The 22051-nt window shown below is 48.5% G+C and overlaps 1 protein-coding gene and 1 pseudogene across 1 annotated transcript; one reads left to right on the plus strand and one right to left on the minus strand.

Annotated features, from left to right (window-relative positions):
• The first annotated feature begins 802 nt into the window (after positions 1–802).
• On the plus strand, positions 803–18642 carry LOC121945708 (annotated as a pseudogene).
• A 648-nt stretch (positions 18643–19290) lies between these two features.
• On the minus strand, positions 19291–21458 carry LOC121945709 (chondroitin sulfate proteoglycan 5-like). Its single transcript, XM_042490003.1, has 2 exons — positions 21431–21458; positions 19291–20468 (listed from the first exon to the last, which is right to left on the minus strand). Exons 1-2 carry the CDS (start codon positions 21456–21458, stop codon positions 19291–19293), a joined length of 1206 nt encoding a protein of 401 aa, XP_042345937.1.
• Between the last annotated feature and the right edge of the window lie 593 nt (positions 21459–22051).

Below are 22051 nucleotides of genomic sequence, written 5' to 3' on the forward strand. Positions count from 1 at the left end.
CATTCATCCACATAAATAACAAACAGTTGAAGGAGGAGGAGAAGAAGGAGGAGGTGCAAACGTTTCTGGAAAGAAAGAGAAGAAATGAAAAAGACTGGAAAAAGTTTCTCAGAGGAGGAGGAGGATCAGGGAGGACAGTTCGGACTGCAGATGGAGAAAAGAGGAGGAGCAGGAGGAAAAGTTTTAGGGAGTGTTGGAGGAGGTGAAGGACAGGAGGTAAAGAGGAAAGGAGGACAAAAAGTGTTAGGAGGAGGAGGAGTCTATAAGCACAAAGAACATTTGAGGAAAGGAAGGATGGAGAGAGGAGGAGGAAAAGGGAGGTGAAGGGGGAGGAGGGATGAGGAGGTGGAGGGGCTTTACCGCTTAGGGACCGTCCCCAGATGATGAGAGGCTGTGAGCGCGCACACTCCGCTGTGAGCGCGCACACTTCGCCGTCCGTTAGTTTCCCTCTCAGCCTCCCGGAGCACCGAACCGTTCCGTTCCGAGCCGAGCCGAGCCCCGGCCTGCGTCTGCGCCCCCAGACCAACCCCCCCCTCCCCCCTCCGCCTCCAGCCGCACCCCGCCCGCTCCTGACGCCTCTGACCGCCGCTGCGAGGCGATGGAGACCTGACCACCGAGCACCGAGCACCGGGAGCAGAGCGTCGAGCACCGGGAGGATCAGCCGCAGGGACATGGAGGAGCAGCGCGCCCTCACTGGAGTCTGAACGGAGCCAGAACCTGCTGATCCGGATTACTCTGCGCCGCGTCTGAACGTTTCTTAACCGACTGAACCGGATTCTTTTCTCTGATTGTCTCTCTGCGCCGCGAGGATGCCGCGGAACGAGGCGACCGCGCGCACGGGATGCTGGACACTCACGCTGCTCTCGTGCGTCCTGGCTCTGCACATGATCCCGCTGTCTGTCCACGGTAAGACACCGACCCCACTGTCCCTCACTGTGAGACACTGTCCCTCACCGTGAGACACTGTACCTCGATGTGAGACCGTGTCCCTCACCGTGAGACACTATACCTCAATGTGACACACTGTCCCTCACCGTGAGACACTGTCCTTCAATGTGAGACACTGTCCACATTAATCATGCACACCGTTTAATTCGCTACAGCAGCAGAATCAGAGTTACTACACACACGCGCGCACACACGCACGCACGCACACACACACACTCACACACTCACTCCCCCACAGGGCGGCAGAAAGGAGGTCAGTCAGCCTCTGATTGTAGGTTAGGAAGCTCCGCACTCAGCTGATAGGACACAGTCAACCTGCTCTGCACATTATTTAGTCTGCACATTATTCTGTGCAATGATGTGCAGAAAAATGTGCAGACTAAAATAATGTACTTTTAGTCTGCACATCTTGTTAGTCTGCACATCCTGTTAGTCTGCACATTGTTTTAGTCTGTGCATTATTCTGCACATTATTTTAGTGTGGTTCTGCAGGAATCTAGTATTTTGGTGTGGTTCTCCGGGAATCTAATGTTGTGTATATCGCTCTTCTCTGGATCCTGAGGAACACATGAAGTCATTACTGAGCTCTGCAGGAATATTTGATGTCACGTCGGCTGAAATTAGGTCACAGTGAAGAAAGGCGGAGACGATGTGAAAATTCCAGAGCGACGAGAGGAGGCAGCAGCGTCCAACCAGATATTCACTGTCAGATCGTAAAGAACAGTCGGCTCACGACCAGCGCAGAGCTGCACACAATAAAAACACCGACAACCTATCAGTCAGCCCACGTAACCAAACCTCAGAGTATTAATACCCATGTGATTTGTGTTAATATCCATGTGATTAGCAGGAATATTGGTGTTATTAGTGGGAATATTGGTGTTATTAGCAGGAATATTGGCGTTATTAGCGGGAATATTGGTGTTATTAGCAGGAATATTGGTGTTATTAGTAGGAATATTGGTGTTATTTGTGGGAATATTGGTGTTATTAGCAGGAATATTGGTGTTATTAGCAGGAATACTGAAGTTACTTGCAGGAATATTGGTGTTATTATCAGGAATATTGGTGTTATTAGTGAGAATATTGGTGTTATTTGTGGGAATATTGGTGTTATTAGCAATATTACTGCTAATATTACCAATATACCTGCTAATAATTGTGGGAATATTGGTGTTATTAGCAGGTATATTGGTGTTATTAGCAGGAATATTGAAGTTACTTGCAGGAATATTGGTGTTATTATCAGGAATATTGGTGTTATTAGTGAGAATATTGGTGTTATTTGTGGGAATATTGGTGTTAGTGGGAATATTGGTGTTATTTGTGGGAATATTAGTGTGTTTTTCGTGTTGTTCCGGGTGTGATTGCGATGGTGTGAGTGTGGGAGATGTGTGATGCTGATGCAGTGAGGCGTCTCCCTGGAGGCTCCCCGGCGACACAAAGGCTTTAGGATTAATGTTTGAATAATTCATGAGGGGACGTGGACGGACACATTTTGACACACAGAGGCAGAAAAACACCGAGTAAACACTCAAAAGACGCCGAGGATTTCTCTCTCTTTGTCTTGGAGTGTTGGCCGGCGCGCCGCCACTGCAGCAGCGTGCACCAGATGAAATCAGTGTGGCGTTATAATCCAGAATAATCTGCCTCGCTCTCTTCTCTTGCTGGCTGAAGTTCATCCAGCCCCCCATCCCAGTGAAAATATTATTGTGCTGTTTTTTTGTTTTCTAAAATCCATCTGGATGCTGATACACCCCCAACCCCTGATAGAAATGTCATGAAGATCTGACAGTGTGTAACACCCCCCCAATACGCACACACACACACACACACACACACACACCTGAGCCATGCAGCACTACAGGTGATGTTAAAAATCTGCTCTGACTGACATACAGTGACACATCACTGACTTATTTATTTAACAATCCATGATGGAAAGGCGAGCCCCTTATACATGGGAGCAGACACGCATGAGGGATTTCTGGGAGATGTAGTCCACGATTTCACAGAGGAATTGTGGGTGAAAAACTTTTTCAGAGTTATGTGATGCAACAGCTCTTGTAGCTCCTGCTGCATCATGAGGGAGCCAGTTCCTGTGACCTCACAGCGTCATGTGACCTCACAGCGTCATGTGACCTCACAGCGTTATGTGACCTCACAGCGTTATGTGACCTAGAAAAGACTTAAAAGTGTTTCCACTGCAGTTTGGACAAATATGTCTTTTACAGTCACCTCATGGCAGAGGAGAAACTTTTTGGCAATAAACGGGATTTTTTTCCCCAACTTGATATGTTTCTTTCAGGCGTATTTTATATTTGCCCTCTCAGTTCACGCTTCAGCGTCCGCTCTGACTCACAGGTGTGACAGGTGTTCAGTGTCGCTGTCGGCGTCCAGGTGTTTTCTCCGCAGGTGTGGGACGTCATTGAACAACCTTCCAAAGTTTGGGCAGCAGCACTCTGACAGCGACGAGCTGCTTCTTTGTCTCCGGCTCAAAGACCGAACAATTATCCTTCAGGTTGTGTTCTTTCTTCGTGTCTTAGCAGTGCTGAGTCGGCGTTGTCTGTGTGTGTGTGTGTGTGTGTGTGTGTGTGTGTGTGTGTGTGTGTGTGTGTGTGAAGGAAACATGGAACTGGAGAACATCTGAAGTACGTTGACTTTCACGGTTTTCTGACAGTCATGGCAGCTGTCTTTATGCTGTAAAGGTGTGACTGTGTGACGTGTGTCTCTGACAGTCATGGCAGCTGTTCTCTTATGCTGTAAAGTGTTCTCTGTGTTCTGTGTTCTCTCTGTGTTCTCTCTGTGTTCTGTCAGTGTTCTCTCTGTGTTCTGTCTGTGTTCTGTCTGTGTTCTGTCTGTGTTCTGTCTGTTTCTCTCTGTGTTCTCTCTGTGTTCTGTCAGTGTTCTCTCTGTGTTCTCTCTGTGTTCTGTCAGTGTTCTCTCTGTGTTCTCTCTGTGTTCTGTCAGTGTTCTCTCTGTGTTCTGTCTGTGTTCTCTCTGTGTGTTCTCTCTGTTTTCTGTCAGTGTTCTGTCAGTGTTCTCTCTGTGTTCTGTCAGTGTTCTCTCTGTGTTCTGTCAGTGTTCTGTCAGTGTTCTCTCTGTGTTCTGTCAGTGTTCTCTCTGTGTTCTCTCTGTGTTCTGTCAGTGTTCTCTCTGTGTTCTCTCTGTGTTCTGTCAGTGTTCTCTCTGTGTTCTGTCAGTGTTCTGTCAGTGTTCTCTCTGTGTTCTCTCTGTGTTCTGTCAGTGTTCTGCATCAGTGTGTCCTTGGTGAAGCGAGTCACTGAGTTCATGCTCGAGCTCCTCTCTCCGTCTGCCGGTGCTCGTTCCTCTTCTTCTACTGCAGACGGTCACATTAGCATTCAGTCCTCCCATCGCACACACACGCACGCACGCACGCACACACACACACACACACACAAAGACAAAATGGCTGAGAGCAGAGTAAATGAAGACGGCCAAATCAAAGATGGCCGTGAGGTTCTGGTGTCTGTGATCTGAAGGTGATGTTTGCACGAAAGACGATCTGTGTGAAGCAATCACCTCCAACCCAAACCCCCCCGACTCCAGAGCGACCACAGCAGTGACTCCAGAGCGACCACAGCAGTGACTCCAGAGCGACCACAGCAGTGACTCCAGAGCGACCAGAGCAGTGAGTCCAGAGCGACCAGAGCAGTGAGTCCAGAGCGACCAGAGCAGTGACTCCAGAGCGACCAGAGCATGACTCCAGAGCGACCAGAGCAGTGACTCCAGAGCGACCACAGCAGTGAGTCCAGAGCGACCACAGCAGTGAGTCCAGAGCGACCAGAGCATGACTCCAGAGCGACCACAGCAGTGACTCCAGAGCGACCAGAGCAGTGACTCCAGAGCGACCACAGCAGTGAGTCCAGAGCGACCAGAGCAGTGACTCCAGAGCGACCACAGCAGTGACTCCAGAGCGACCAGAGAAGTGACTCCAGAGCGACCACAGCAGTGACTCCAGAGCGACCACAGCAGTGAGTCCAGAGCGACCAGAGCAGTGACTCCAGAGCGACCACAGCAGTGACTCCAGAGCGACCAGAGCAGTGACTCCAGAGCGACCACAGCAGTGACTCCAGAGCGACCAGAGCATGACTCCAGAGCGACCACAGCAGTGAGTCCAGAGCGACCACAGCAGTGAGTCCAGAGCGACCACAGCAGTGAGTCCAGAGGACTGTAATGTGTTGTTTGGCGTGAGCTGTCGTTCTGACGCTGCAGCCAGCTGTTGTGTTTGGGGCCATGAGCCGAGCGAAGAGAGCTGCTGTGAGACGTGAAGGACGCGGAGTTCAGATGGCTTTTCTTCTGTCTGATAAGTAAAAGGAGGCCACAACAGCCGTTAAAAAGAGGGCTGAACTTAAAGGACACGTCGGAGATGTCCGCTGTAGAGTCCAGTTATCACAACAAAGTAAAAAAACATTACGGGTTCGAGCTGCTGAAATGTGAATATGTTGTGGTTCACCTTCCCCCGACCTCAGCCAAGGTCCGTTACTGCCCACAGGAACCTCTGAGCTCCAGTCAAAGTACCTGGATGGTACTATCCTCACTACTGTAGCACTGTTCTAACTACTGTAGTACTGTCCTAACTACTGTAATACTGTTTTAACTGCTGTAGTACCAACCTAAACTGCTGTAGTACTGTCTTATTGTAGTACTGTCCTAACTGCTCTAGTGTAGTCCTCACTACTCTAGTGCTGTTCTAACTACTGTAATACTGTTTTAACTGCTGTAGTACCAACCTAACTGCTGTAGTACTGTCTTATTGTAGTACTGTCCTCCTAACTGCTCTAGTGTAGTCCTCACTGCTCTAGTGCTGTTCTAACTACTGTAATACTGTCCTAACTACTGCAGTACTGACCTAACTGCTGTAGTACTGTCCTAGCTACTGTAGTACTGACCTAACTGCTGCAGTACTGTCCTAGATACTGTAGTACTGACCTAACTGCTGCAGTACTGTCCTAGATACTGTAGTACTGACCTAACTGCTGCAGTACTGTCCTAGATACTGTAGTACTGACCTAACTGCTGCAGTACTGTCCTAGCTACTGTAGTAGTGTCCTAACTAGTTAAAAAGCAGAGTGTAAGAGAGACAGATTGGAGGATTGTGTGTGTGTGTGTGTGTGTGTGTGTGTGTGTGTGTGTGTGTGTGTGTGTGTGTGTGTGTGTGTGTACACATTATTGCACACTTGCATTTTAATTGACTCATCGAAAATCAGGTCAAAAGGGAGAAAAAAAAAACGGCTGCGTACATGCATGAACGCACACATACATATACATGCACTTGACATGCATACACACACTCTCACACATGCTCTCACACACACTCTCACACACGCTCTCACACACGCTCTCACACACGCTCTCACATACACTCTCACACACGCTCTCACACACGCTCTCACACACAGAGGACATTTTTAACTAAAAAATAACACATTATGAGGTGTGTGTGTGTATGTGTGTGTGTTTAATGTGCGCAGGAGTGTGTGTGTTTCATGTGTGCAGGAGTGTGTGTGTTTAATGTGTGCAGGAGTGTGTGTTTCATGTGTGCAGAAGTGTGTGTTTTTTGTGTGTGCAGAAGTGTGTTTCATGTGTGCAGGAGTGTGTGTTTCGTGTGTGCAGGAATGTGTGTGTTTCGTGTGTGCAGGAATGTGTGTGTTTCATGTGTGCAGGAGTGTGTGTTTCATATGTGCAGAGGTGTGTGTGTTTTGTGTGTGCAGGGGTGTGTGTGTTTCATGTGTGCAGAAGTGTGTGTTTCATGTGTGCAGAAGTGTGTGTTTCGTGTGTGCAGGAGTGTGTGTGTTTCATGTGTGCAGGAGTGTGTGTTTCATGTGTGCAGGAGTGTGTGTTTTATATGTGCAGGAGTGTGTGTGTTTTGTGTGTGCAGGAGTGTGTGTTTCATGTGTGCAGGAGTGTGTGTTTTATATGTGCAGGAGTGTGTGTTTTTTGTGTGTGCAGGAGTGTGTGTTTCATGTGTGCAGGAGTGTGTTTCATATGTGCAGAGGTGTGTGTGTGTTTTGTGTGTTCAGGAGTGTGTGTTTCATGTGTGCAGGAGTGTGTGTGTTCTGTGTGTGCAGGAGTGTGTGTGTTTCGTGTGGGGATGCACGGATGCACGGGTTTTTGCATCGCCATCAAGACCGTTTCCATGGCAACACATCCTTCCACCATCCCACCACCTGTGGAGTCAGAAATGAAAAGATTTATGTGGGAAAAAAAAAAGAGACCGAAATGCTAGAGAAAGAGGAGAGAGGAGGAGGAGAGAGAGGGGAGAAGAGAGGAGATGAGAAGGAGTGGGGAGGAGGAGAGGAGGGGAGAGAGGGGGGAGGAGAGAGAGAGAAGAAGAAAGGAGGAGGAGAGAGAGGAGGAGTGGGAGGAGAGGAGATAAGGAGTGAGAGCAGGAGGAGGCGAGAGCTGCTGGTGTAAAATCAATGCAGAGCTTTGCGATGAGCAATGTTGACTTAAGATAAAAAGCCTCGTGTCTTACTCATCACTCAGGGAGTGTGTGTGTGTGTGTGTGTGTGTGTGTGTGAGGTGTCTCTGTGTGTGTGTGTGTGTGTGTGTGTGTGTGTGTGTGTGTGTGTGTGTGTGTGTGTGTGTGTGAGGTGTCTGTGTGTGTGTGTGTGTGTGTGTGTGTGTGTGTGTGTGTGTGTGTGTGTGTGTGTGTGTGTGTGTGTGTGTGTGTGTGTGTGTGTGTGTGTGTGTGTGTGTGTGTGTCTGTGTGGTGTGTGTGTGTGTGTGTGTGGTTCTCTTGAGCTTCAGGTGTTTAAAGCTAAAATCAATGAGAATGAGTTAAAGAGTCTCACTCACTCTGCATCATCTTCGTTCACTGGGCTCCGGCGAGCCGCTCACCACCGTTTTCAGAAACCGTAATTAAATCATCTCTCGGTGTGTTTACACTGTAAGAAGTCATCTCTCCGGTGTGTTTACACTGTAAGAGTCATCTCTCCGGTGTGTTTAATGCCAACACTGTTAAAGGGGAAAAGAAACATACTGTCTTTAAAGCTGTCACTAATGTGAGCTGGTAACAGTGTGGACGGTCCTTTTCCTCCTCAGCCTGGTGATGTGAGGTCCATGGTGTCCAGCAGCAGTCTGGAACGTGGACTCGTCAGACCGCAGCACACTTCCCTCAGTCTGATTTTAACATCAGAGATTAACATGAAAAACAAACATCGTTAACGTTAGCCAGATAACTTCCTCCACTGAGCTGAAAAGAGGAGCTCTCGCTTCATCATCCAGCTGTTGTCTTTGGCAGATGAAATCCTGTATCCAGGTGTGGTCAGGTGTCTCAGGTGTGTGATGACAGCTTAGTGTGGTGGGATTTTGGATGTTATGTAATTACATGAATTAAGACCTCATTATTGTTTCTACGGGAGCCTTGAAGCTTTTGTTTACTTGTTTCCAGTCTCTCCCTGTCCCCCTCCTGTCTGGGCCAGAAAAACTGTCTGGCGGGCCGTAGCTGTCACAACCAATCAGGGTCCTCTTTACAGTCTGTCACAGCCAATCAGAGTCCTCCGGGAAGCCCCCCCCCCCCCATCACTGATCGGGGTTAAACAAAAGGCCCGAGGCTAGCAGCACTGGGCCCCGGGGCCCCATCACCCCCACATAATCAGCCTGACACACACACACACAGAAAAAACAAGAGACAAGCCAAACTGCTCTCATTATGACCGTCCACACCCTCCGCCAGACGAGCTGGAATCCACCCCAATTACCACTGTGTTATACTGGCACACACACACACACACACACAAACGCACACACACACACACACACAAACACACACACACACAGAGTTTGATTATCTTCTTGTAACGGAGGGAAACAAACAAAGACTCTTTTATTACATCAGTTTTTCTGTCCTGGACCCACACGGAGTCTGAGACCCTGACTCGTCTGACTCGTCCTGAACCGGCCCTGATTCGTCCTGAACCGGCCCTGACTCGTCCTGAACCGGCCCTGATTCGTCCTGAACCGGCCCTGACTCGTCCTGAACCGGCCCTGACTCGTCCTGAGCTTGACCCTGACTCGTCCTGAACCGGCCCTGACTCGTCCTGACCTGACTCGTCCTGAGCTTGACCCTGACTCGTCCTGAACCGGCCCTGACTCGTCCTGACCTGACTCGTCCTGAGCTTGACCCTGACTCGTCCTGAACCGACCCTGACTCGTCCTGACCTGACTCGTCCTGAGCTTGACCCTGACTCGTCCTGAACCGACCCTGACTCGTCCTGTACTGGCCCTGACTCATCCTGAACCGACCCTGACTCGTCCTGTACTGGCCCTGACTCGTCCTGAACTTGACCCTGACTCGTCCTGAGCCCTCCCAAAAATATGAAAATATACAGCTGTGCAGCTGAAACAATCAGTCCATTAATTAGAAAATTAATATGTGACAATTTCTTTCATCCTGAAGTTACTTTTTATTCCAAAAACATTTCATGATTTCAGCTTCTCATAAAAACTGTTTGTATAAGGACACGCTGCTTTTTTATTTATTCTGATTTTTTTAATGTATTTTACCTTTTTGCGTGTGGACTTTTACTTTTAATATTTCATTATTTTTCCCTGAAATCACGTTATGTTAGTTTATCAAACAGTAGCCTACATCAGTTTTACTCTTGCAGAAGTTCGTTTTTGACGTCATGTCTGCGTCCTTGTTCATGCGTCAGAGTCTTTGCACAGGGCACTAAACCCGTCTTTTTCTCTGAGCAGTAAATTCAGAGAAAATATCAGAGAACATTGCAGCCTGAGGACCAATGTGTCCATCTGAGGACAGCTGGGGCCTGAAGTGTCCACACAGACTCAAACACTCGTCTGTTGACACGACGTCCATCAGAATTCAGAGCCAGGAGAGAAAAATGTTCTTCTCACTCTTCATCTCGTCTGATCGTGTGATCGACAGAAGATGCGTGATGTTTTTATGCGTCATGTGACGTCACAGCTGACACTTTAACTGATGGAGACTCGGGACGTCTCTCTGCGTGGACCGAAGATGTCCCACAGTAACTGTAGAGCATCCAGCTGTTGTGTCTCGAGCGTCCCCCAGAGACGCCACGCTGCTGCTGAAACCAGCTGTCTGTCAAAAGTTTCCTTCTCATTAATCCAATTAGGCTAACGAGGCAGAGAAACAGAGACCAGGAGCTCAGAGATGGACAGACAGGACAGGGACAGACAGACGGACACTGCTGAGGTGTCCTCCTGTTTTTTTTTATCATCCATCTCTGTTTGTCTTTTTCTCTTTTTTCTTGTTTCTATCATAATGTGTCCCTTCTCCCTGTTCTATTGTCCTCTGTGTCCCTGTCTCTGTCTCTGTGTCTGTCTCTGTATCTGTCTCATCAGGAGGAAATTCACCCAAACAACTGTCAGTTAATGAGCGTACTGCTGTCAGCTTCGTGTGTGTGTGTGTGTGTGTGTGTGTGTGTGTGTGTGTGTGTGTGTGTGTGTTTTGGCGTGTGTGGCGTGTTGCTCAGTTAAAGTGTTAAACAGCAGAGGATTGTGGGAGTTCTGGAGGGATTAGCCTCAGAGCGACCTCGGCCTCAAACAAACTGAAGCCGGCTGTCGCACGCCTCCTGATGATGTCATCACACCGTGACATAGGCAGGCTGTAGTATTTCTGGCTGGAGTACTGCAGAGACTGTAGTATTTCCACCAAGTACTGCACAGACTGTAGTACTCCCATTGAGTATTGCAGAGACTGTAGTATTTTCACCAAGTACTGCACAGACTGTAGCACTCCTACAGAGTACTGCACAAACTGTAGTATTCCCACAGAGTACTGCACAGACTGTAGTACTCCTATGGAGTACTGGACCTCAGCGAGTCCTGCCATGTTAATTTGTGAGGTAGACTTTGTTGCCTGGACAGAAAGTTTTGTGCTGGTCTGAGTGGATCAGTTAGACCCGGACCGTGCTGCAGGATCAGTCAGACCGGACCGTGCTGCAGGATCAGTCAGACCCGGACCGTGCTGCAGGATCAGTCAGACCCGGACCGTGCTGCAGGATCAGTCAGACCCGGACCGTGCTGCAGGATCAGTCAGACCCGGACCGTGCTGCAGGATCAGTCAGACCCGGACCGTGCTGCAGGATCAGTCAGACCCGGACCGTGCTGCAGGATCAGTGTGTTTGTGACAGATGTTTGATTGAGGATCCTTATAAGTCGACACGTCGGCTGTTTCTGTGGAGGATTTGGAGTTAAAGTGTTTCTCTGGTTTGATCGGAGCAGAAGCGGCCCGGAGGTGGTTTTATCAGCGCCGAGGTCACTGATGGCGGCTGTGTTCAGGGCCCTCGTGTGTGTGGCGGTCAGACGTCCCCTCATTAAACTGGAGGTGGTATTAAGTTATAAAGTGCCGTCTGTGTAAATGGAGGAAACATTTAGAGATTAATGTGGATCAGAGCTTATCTTCAGATCCTCACAGATATCCTCACTCAGGCCATTTGTGTCGGTTGTTTACCAAATCTCCTTACACCGGACCGGGAACACGTGTGGTCATGTGATCGGACCTCGAAGACATGTCGCCTTAAACAAGATGACCAAGCACCACGTAAAGATAACACTGAATATTAACCCTTTGAAACCCGCATCAGCACCAGTTTCAGAGTTCACAAACATGAAAACCTCTGAACTCTTTGATTTCTTCATGAAAACATCACAGGAAAAAAAGAAGGTTCAACTGGCAAAAGTATCCCAAATATTAGCAACAAAATTAGTTTTAAAAAGGCAGGGAAAAATGTCCAGAAAACTATTGTTACAATTATCATAATTTCATATTTAAAACTACATAACAAAATTATTACATTTTTTTATGAACATATCTTCAGATAATTTCCTTTTTTAACAAATTTATTGCAAATTTTGGGGTAATTTCTTCTTAATTTGCTGATCATCTTCCCATGTTTTTAAAGGCTCATTGATCATTTGATTGTTAAACAGTGTAGATCATTTGTCCTCATATTCACGCAGACATGACGAAGGACCTTTAATTCTGCTGCTTATTAAACAGCAGTGTGTCCATCATGCTGTGATGCAGACAGAGATTTAATGTTCATTATTTTAACGCAGTTTAATTCCATTTAACAGGATCTCAATCCTCATTAAAAAAAAATCATAAAAAGGATTCATTGATTAAAAATGAACTACAATATCAAGTAAAGACTTTTTCCCTCAGACTTGCTTTGGAAACAAAAGGCCGAGAAATGAATATAAAAAACTCGAGAAAAAACATGAGACAAAGTCAGAGTAACAGTTTAAATAATTACTGTGCAACTACAGCCAATGCATTGGTGAATACGTTTCCTGAACAGCTGATGTGTTTGCTTCTTCAATTGAGCAACTGAGCAGACTTCCAAAACAACAGGTCCTGATTCCATCAGATTTTAACAAGTCAATAACCCAAATCATAAACTGAACACAAAACATTTCCTCACAAACTCAAAGGGAGAGAAGATCGTTTGCACACACAGAAAATGATGATATTAACCATAAAAACAGTAGAAATGTTTTGGTCATAAAAAAAGAAAATGATGACATGATGCCAGTGTCTCCGTCCTGTGATCAGAGGTCACAAAGGGTCACATAAGATGACCATTATAATCCTCACACAATCCTCGGCATTAAATCTGGGTTCCGAAAATCTCATTCTGCCCGACTGATCACACCAGCAAACAGTGTTGATGGTTTCTCACTGTAAATCCTGATGAGACATCTGCACAGCGTCCTCTGTGGGGGACAGAGAACAAGTGATGGATGTAAATCAAATGTTCTGAGCACCACCACGAAAATGTGGCGTCCCACAGGGCAGTGTGTTAGCTCCACCCCTCTTTTTGTTAAATTTAAAAACATAAAATCGCCCTGTGAATTAAAACTGGTTCCTTTAACACTTCTCCCCTCCAGAGTATTAATATTATTAAGTTGCTAGTCTGCACCAGCATTTTTGATCATATTCACTAATCTGTCAGGAACCCGGAATATTTTGTTTTGAATATATAAACAATTAATCCATCAAAATGAAGTACAGATGTGTTTTCATAAACAAGTCATTTTATTCCAGCTCCTTGTAATCCTTTTTTCCATCAAAAAACATTTCAGACAAAATTTTCAGAAAATCACATTTGATTGTGGTGATATCTGTGCTGGTGCTGTGATCCTGCCTTTGGCTGTGCTCGTGCTGTGGCTGCACTGATACTGTACCCCCCGCTCGCTCTGATCGTGGTCTTGGTCCTGGTTGTGCCGATGACGCCTGTGACTGCAGCAACTGCAAGTTTTCTGATGCGGCGGGAGTTTCATTAGAGTTGATGTCGGAGCAGCTGAGGCCCCGCCTGGGACTTTCTGAGACTGTGGTCACGTTTAAATGAGTTAGAATGAAAAGTCTTTCCTTCGCGTTTAAAAAAAATAATCTGCGTTCACATGAAAACACTGTGAGAACAATCCTCGTGTTCACGGATCCACAAAAACTGAAATCGCTGCAGTCTGCCCGCCAGGCCAGTACCTGGCGGTGTAACATTGTAATGACACACCATAGAAGAAGACCAGGCACCTGCTCATAAAGGCAGTCTTCTACAGAGAGTTGAGTATAAACAAACAAGAAGACGATGGCGAACGCACAAGAAGCAACAGTGTTAATAACCAGTTTCCATGGCGACAGAAGGGGTGGCGTTTCCTTAAGATTACACTCTGGAACTTAGTTTCAAAAGTTTGTGTTTTCAGACCCCCAAAACGCTGCCGTCGTGTGACACAAAGGCCAAATCACAACAAAAGTTTGATATAAGAGCTGTTGCCGTGGAAACATCCCCAGTGTCTGCACAGACTCGATGGCGGTCCACTGTTCACTCTGTTTAGGAAACTTTAAAAAGATGAATCTCAACAAATCCTGTCAGGTTTTTTTGCTTCCTGCAGATAAAACGGCGCAGGAGTCTTTTTGAGCGATGGAACGGTCTTCATAGGTTTACAGCTTTCTCTCGACCGTCGTCGAGACATCGCCCCCCACACAGGGCACCCCTAAGTCTCCCAAATCCTCTCTGACCCCGTAATCCCTAATCCCAGCTCCTCGCCATTCAACTACATTAGTGTATTATTCCTTTAATCCAAACGGGGAGCGGCCATAAAGCAGCTTGAGTCAGCGAGCCGCCCTCGGATGAAGTAATCAAGCGGAGGATGAGAGTCCACAGCCAATCCGGCTCCTTCTCATTCGCTTTAATGGCAGACTCCATAAAGACCGGAGCTGGTGATGTCAGAGCGTGGCCGTGCACCACGGCTGGGTGGGGCTGGAAAATCTGTGAGCAGAGGGCGAACTGATATTTACAGTCCAGATACAAACGTCCAGCAGCCCCTCTCCTGCACCATTCAGACTTTTAGCTGCAGTAAGCTGAAGTGTCACAGTGAGGAGCGCTGCCGGTCACCAGTTCATCTGTTTTTTTCGTGGTGACGGTCGCCGCATCTCCTGCTGTCGAGGCGGTTTCTGTGAGATCACTTTTCTCTCCAGTTGGAGCTGTACTTCCTGTTTCTTGAGCAATTAATGCTCCACATGACTTCAGATTCAGGTTGACTCAGACTTTCTGAGCTCTTCATCATCGACAAAGTTCAGCGTTCAAAACAGAAAGACTGAGAAGGTTTTTAAGTTTTCAGATCTTCCACCATCCTCTGACGCTGACAGCTGATTCTCAACATGGCACAGATGAAACATTTCACTTCCTATTTTCACCTTCAAAGCCCCTAAATTATGGGAACTGTAGTTCCCAAACGTGGAGCATGATTGTTCCACAAGTGGAATTAAGACAAAGATTCATGGAATTAATAGATATTTTATTCATTTTCGCTTAGCGAGTATTTTCTGGCTTAAAATGTCTCTATCTGATTTGTGGAAAAGTGTAAGAATAATCTGCTGCTTTTCCGTAACGAGCTCGCCGCTCCACAAACTGAGAGCTGAAGTTTTTCCCAAGCCGATCGATTGTCTTTTTTCCAATGAAACACTTTTCACGTCTTTCCATTTGCTGAGGTTTTCTTACCTGTGTGTCTCTCTTCTGTCTGTCTTTAAGAGAAGGAAGACTTGTGTGTTCTGGTGGTGGTTTTCACTGTTGATTTCCATGGCTGAGTCATTCACACCTTCCTGGTTCACAGTTTGGGATCAGTTCAAAAGCTGAAAGATGTGAAAAAAACTTCGCACTCAGAAACTATTTTCTGTGTTTGTAGGAAATGTCATTGAGACCAACGCCACCGAGACGGACGCTGCGACCAATGTCACCACCCTAATGACCGAGGATGAAGGGCCTGTTAAGGTCAACGAGGACATTGCCACGGTAACTGGGACGAGCAGCTCGGCCAGTCCGGACTCTGTGACCCAAAGGGCGGGTCGGATCCCCCGCGGTGGGGATGAGGACGAGCAGAGCAGCGGCATGTTGGGTGAGACTATGAGCCCCGCACTGGAGGAAGTGGGTGCAGCGGCCCCGCCTCAGCTCAGCCCGGATTCGGCCGAGACGGAGCACCTGCTGCCTGGCAACCCACGTAGACCGGACATCATGGAGAGCGAGGAGGAGGAGGAGCATCTGCCGCACACCGACCCACCTTGGATCCACGACAAGGACACGGCCGTGTTTGACTTGGACCGCTTCTTCACCACCACCACCGCCGCCGCCCAGCCCGCAGCCCCCACCAACCCCTCCAACCCTGACGTCCTCCACGTCGACTTCTTCGACCCCTCCTCTCATGGGCACGGCCTCAACCTGGCCCCGCCCTCTCCTTCATCACTGGCCCACGAACTGCAGGGCGGCGACCCGACCTCCTGGGCTATGCCGGACAACTACGACTACTCACCTCACCCCCTACGAGGACGGTGTGTCCCCGACCGCGGACGAGTACACCTACAGCACCACAACTGATGCCTACGAGGGTGACGAAGACCCGCGGCTGCGCTCCAGGCCCCGGGCCCGGGCTCTGGCTCCTTCATCCCCGGGATAGGAGTCCCGGTACCAAATGTCCCTGTGGCAGCTCCTCCGGCGGCTGCACCAGTGGACGGGTCGGACGGGATGGGCGGATGTCGCGTCGGCTATCAGATGGTGAACGGAAGCTGCCGCTCGCCCTGCGACACGCTGCCCAACTACTGCTTCAACGGCGGACAGTGCTACCTGCTGGAGGGCATGGGCGTCTTCTGCAGGTACGACATGAAGCATCCGCACAGCCAAGTAGCGCTCACACCAACACAAAGCGCCAACACCAACACGAAGCACTCACACCAACACAAAGCGCCAACACCAACACGAAGCGCCAACACCAACACGAAGCACTCACACCAACACAAAGCGCCAACACCAACACGAAGCACTCACACACCAACACAAAGCGCCAACACCAACACGAACCATCTTAAGTTGCTTATGTCCAATTTTCTGAGTTTTCAAAGGGTTAAAACCCCCTGGTGTTCATTATGATTAGGAAAGGGTTAGTGTTCTGACAGCAGTATGATTTTTTCTTGAAATCACCACAAACTCAGCTCCTGAAGTCTGGTGGGAGAGTATTAGTTTTGTCTGGATCAGTGTTTTCAGCAGAGCGCGTGAGTGCTGCGTCCATGTCAGAGGATGAGTGAGTCCTTCAGACCGCAGAGACGTGAGGACACTATGTGTTGAGACTGAAGCCAGTGAAAACGAAGCAGAGACAGTCTACAGGTTAATCTAGAAAAAGAAATTTTAAAAAATCAGCCACTCGTGTTAAAAAATATTTCCTTCGACGTGAAATCAGAGATAAAAATATTCTGCAGTCAGATGGCGGGACGTTAAGTGCTGAGGGACGAGACGCCGTCAGAGTTCTTCCTCTCTGGAACATTTCGAAATGCTCAGCATCTTATTTTCTTTTTTTTTTTTTTTTTTACAACAAAGTTTTATGAGGAAAAGTTTCTGCGCAGGCTGAATGCAAACACACACACACTTCCTGTGTGCGCTGCGTTCAGACTCAAACTGCAGTCGGACGTCCGTCACATCAGTTGGCTGCTGCTGAATGTAGGTGGGGGTCAAAGGTCAGGAGCTGCAGAGTTTCAGCTCAGCTAACGTCCTCGATCATCACACACGCAGCAGCATTAACCTGCCGCCGCTGCTGATGGAGGGATGACAGCGAGCCGCACACCAATTGGCTCACACGGCTGTCAATCATGACACCACACCCCCTTTTTACAGCATCCAATAACTGATTGAAAAAAAACAATCAGTAACTCATTGGGCTGATCAGACCCAGCTGACACCAAAGGAGATGTCCTGAACTCTGAGACTTTAGTTTGATTCAACACAGAAAAACAAAACAGACGAGAAACAGAGTGAGTCACGTTAAAACACTCGCCAGAATGGAAACAACTCTGCAGAGCCAACTCACTGCTCTGTGTGTGTGTGTGTGTGTGTGTGTGTGTGTGTGTGTGTCTGCATGTGTGTCTGCGTGTGTGTCTGCGTGTGTATGTGCGCATATGTGTCTGCATGTGCATCTGTGTGTGTGTGTAAGTGTGTGTGTCTGCATGTGTGTCTGCGTGTATGTGTGTGTGTGTGTGTGTGCGCATGTGTCTGCATGTGCATCTGTGTGTGTGTGTGTGTGTGTGTGTGTCTGCATGTGTGTATGTGTGTGTGTGTGTGTGTGTGTGTGTGTGTGTGTGTGTGCGCATGTGTCTGCATGTGCATCTGTGTGTGCATCTGTGTGTGTGTGTGTGTCTGCATGTGTGTATGTGTGTGTGTGTGTGTGTGTGTGTGTGTGCGCATGTGTCTGCATGTGCATCTGTGTGTGCATCTGTGTGTGTGTGTGTGTGTCTGCATGTGTGTCTGCGTGTATGTGTGTGTATCCACGCAGACACACATGCAGACACACACACACACACACAGATCATAACCCCACACACAGATGCACATGGCAGACACATGCCGCAACAAACACACACACACACACAACACATATACACACTGCAGAGCACACACCAACACACAGATGCACACACTGATGCATCATGCAGACACATGCGCACACACACACACACACAACACACACACACACACTGCAACATACACACATGCGGACACACACACACACACACACAACACAGATGCACATGCAACACATGCGCGACACACACACCACAACATACACGCAGACACACATGCAGACACACACACTTACACACGACACACAGATAGCTCATGCAGACACATATGCGCACATACACACTGCAGACACTAATGCAGGACACACAGGACACACACACATTAACAACACACACACACACACACACACACAGAGCAGTGAGTTGGCTCTGCAGAGAGTTGTTTGCCATTCTGGGCGAGTGTTTTAACGTGACTCACTCTGTTTGCTCTCGTCCTGTTTTGTTTTTCTGTGTTGAATCAAACTAAAGTCCCTCTCAGAGGTTCAGGACATCTCCTCTTTGGTGTCAGCGGGTCTGATCAGCCCAATGAGTTACTGATTGTTTTTTTTTTCAATCAGTTTTATTGAGATGCTGTAAAAAGGGGTGTGGTGTCATTGATTGACAGCCGTTGTGAGCCAATTGGTGTGCGGCTCGCTGTCATCCCTCCATCAGCAGGCGGCGGCAGGTTAATGCTGCTGCGTGTGAGTGATGATCACGACGGGACGTTAGCTGAGCTGAAACTGTCTGCAGCTTTCGCTGACCATTTGAACGCCCCCACCGAACATTCAGCAGCAGCCAACTGATGTGACGGACGTTCCGACTGCAATTTTGAGTCTGAGAAAAACGCAGCGCACACAGTAATAAAGATATGAGAACATTGTGTGTGTTATTGCATTCAGCATCCTCACGCGCAGAAACTTTTTCCTCATAAAACTTTGTTGTAAAAAAAAAAAAAGAAGAAAATAAGATGCGCTGAGCATTTCGAAATGTTCCAGAGGAGTGAGAGAAACTCTGACGGCGTCTCGTCCCTCAGCACTTGAACGGCCCGCCATCTGGACTGCAGATAATATTATTTTTATCTCTGATTTCACGTCGCAAGGAAATATTTTTTAACACGAGTGGCTGATTTTTTAAAATTTCTTTTTCTAGATTTAACCTGTAGACTGTCATCAGGCTTCGGTTTTCAAACTGCTTCTCGGTGTCTCAACACATTGTGTGCACCTATCACGTCTCTGGGTCTGAAGGACTCACTCATCCTCTGACATGGACGACAATACAGCACTAACACTAAAGCGCTATCTGGCTGAAAACACTGATCCCGAAGACATGAAACTAATACTCTCCCACCAGACTTCAGGAGCTGAGTTTGTGGTGTATTGCAAGAAAAAATCATACTGCTTGGTCAGAACACTAACCCTTTTCCTAATCATAATGAAGCAGCCCAGGGGGTTTTAAACCCCTTTGAAAACCAAACTCCAGAAAATTGGACATAAGCAACTTAAGATGGTTCGTGTTGGTGTTGGCGCTTTGTGTTGGTGTGAGTGCTTCGTGTTGGTGTTGGCGCTTCGTGTTGGTGTTGGCGCTTTGTGTTGGTGTGAGTGCTTCGTGTTGGTGTTGGCGCTTTGTGTTGGTGTGAGCGCTACTTGGCTGTGCGGATGCTTCATGTCGTACCTGCAGAAGACGCCCATGCCCTCCAGCAGGTAGCACTGTCCGCCGTTGAAGCAGTAGTTGGGCAGCGTGTCGCAGGGCGAGCGGCAGCTTCCGTTCACCATCTGATAGCCGACGCGACATCCGCCCATCCCGTCCGACCCGTCCACTGGTGCAGCCGCCGGAGGAGCTGCCACAGGGACATTTGGTACCGGGACTCCTATCCCGGGGATGAAGGAGCCAGAGCCCGGGGCCCGGGGCCTGGAGCGCAGCCGCGGGTCTTCGTCACCCTCGTAGGCATCAGTTGTGGTGCTGTAGGTGTACTCGTCCGCGGTCGGGGACACACCGTCCTCGTAGGGGGTGAGGTAGTCGTAGTTGTCCGGCATAGCCCAGGAGGTCGGGTCGCCGCCCTGCAGTTCGTGGGCCAGTGATGAAGGAGAGGGCGGGGCCAGGTTGAGGCCGTGCCCATGAGAGGAGGGGTCGAAGAAGTCGACGTGGAGGACGTCAGGGTTGGAGGGGTTGGTGGGGGCTGCGGGCTGGGCGGCGGCGGTGGTGGTGGTGAAGAAGCGGTCCAAGTCAAACACGGCCGTGTCCTTGTCGTGGATCCAAGGTGGGTCGGTGTGCGGCAGATGCTCCTCCTCCTCCTCGCTCTCCATGATGTCCGGTCTACGTGGGTTGCCAGGCAGCAGGTGCTCCGTCTCGGCCGAATCCGGGCTGAGCTGAGGCGGGGCCGCTGCACCCACTTCCTCCAGTGCGGGGCTCATAGTCTCACCCAACATGCCGCTGCTCTGCTCGTCCTCATCCCCACCGCGGGGGATCCGACCCGCCCTTTGGGTCACAGAGTCCGGACTGGCCGAGCTGCTCGTCCCAGTTACCGTGGCAATGTCCTCGTTGACCTTAACAGGCCCTTCATCCTCGGTCATTAGGGTGGTGACATTGGTCGCAGCGTCCGTCTCGGTGGCGTTGGTCTCAATGACATTTCCTACAAACACAGAAAATAGTTTCTGAGTGCAAAGTTTTTTTCACATCTTTCAGCTTTTGAACTGATCCCAAACTGTGAACCAGGAAGGTGTGAATGACTCAGCCATGGAAATCAACAGTGAAAACCACCACCAGAACACACAAGTCTTCCTTCTCTTAAAGACAGACAGAAGAGAGACACACAGGTAAGAAAACCTCAGCAAATGGAAAGACGTGAAAAGTGTTTCATTGGAAAAAAGACAATCGATCGGCTTGGGAAAAACTTCAGCTCTCAGTTTGTGGAGCGGCGAGCTCGTTACGGAAAAGCAGCAGATTATTCTTACACTTTTCCACAAATCAGATAGAGACATTTTAAGCCAGAAAATACTCGCTAAGCGAAAATGAATAAAATATCTATTAATTCCATGAATCTTTGTCTTAATTCCACTTGTGGAACAATCATGCTCCACGTTTGGGAACTACAGTTCCCATAATTTAGGGGCTTTGAAGGTGAAAATAGGAAGTGAAATGTTTCATCTGTGCCATGTTGAGAATCAGCTGTCAGCGTCAGAGGATGGTGGAAGATCTGAAAACTTAAAAACCTTCTCAGTCTTTCTGTTTCTGAACGCTGAACTTTGTCGATGATGAAGAGCTCAGAAAGTCTGAGTCAACCTGAATCTGAAGTCATGTGGAGCATTAATTGCTCAAGAAACAGGAAGTACAGCTCCAACTGGAGAAAAGTGATCTCACAGAAACCGCCTCGACAGCAGGAGATGCGGCGACCGTCACCACGAAAAACAGATGAACTGGTGACCGGCAGCGCTCCTCACTGTGACACTTCAGCTTACTGCAGCTAAAAGTCTGAATGGTGCAGGAGAGGGGCTGCTGGACGTTTGTATCTGGACTGTAAATATCAGTTCGCCCTCTGCTCACAGATTTTCCAGCCCCACCCAGCCGTGGTGCACGGCCACGCTCTGACATCACCAGCTCCGGTCTTTATGGAGTCTGCCATTAAAGCGAATGAGAAGGAGCCGGATTGGCTGTGGACTCATCCTCCGCTTGATTACTTCATCCGAGGGCGGCTCGCTGACTCAAGCTGCTTTATGGCCGCTCCCCGTTTGGATTAAAGGAATAATACACTAATGTAGTTGAATGGCGAGGAGCTGGGATTAGGGATTACGGGGTCAGAGGAGGATTTGGGAGACTTAGGGGTGCCCTGTGTGGGGGGCGATGTCTCGACGGTCGAGAGAAAGCTGTAAACCTATGAAGACCGTTCCATCGCTCAAAAAGACTCCTGCGCCGTTTTATCTGCAGGAAGCAAAAAAACCTGACAGGATTTGTTGAGATTCATCTTTTTAAAGTTTCCTAAACAGAGTGAACAGTGGACCGCCATCGAGTCTGTGCAGACACTGGGGATGTTTCCACGGCAACAGCTCTTATATCAAACTTTTGTTGTGATTTGGCCTTTGTGTCACACGACGGCAGCGTTTTGGGGGTCTGAAAACACAAACTTTTGAAACTAAGTTCCAGAGTGTAATCTTAAGGAAACGCCACCCCTTCTGTCGCCATGGAAACTGGTTATTAACACTGTTGCTTCTTGTGCGT

This window comes from Plectropomus leopardus, chromosome 7, assembly GCF_008729295.1.
Source record: "Plectropomus leopardus isolate mb chromosome 7, YSFRI_Pleo_2.0, whole genome shotgun sequence".
NCBI lineage: Eukaryota > Metazoa > Chordata > Actinopteri > Perciformes > Serranidae > Plectropomus > Plectropomus leopardus.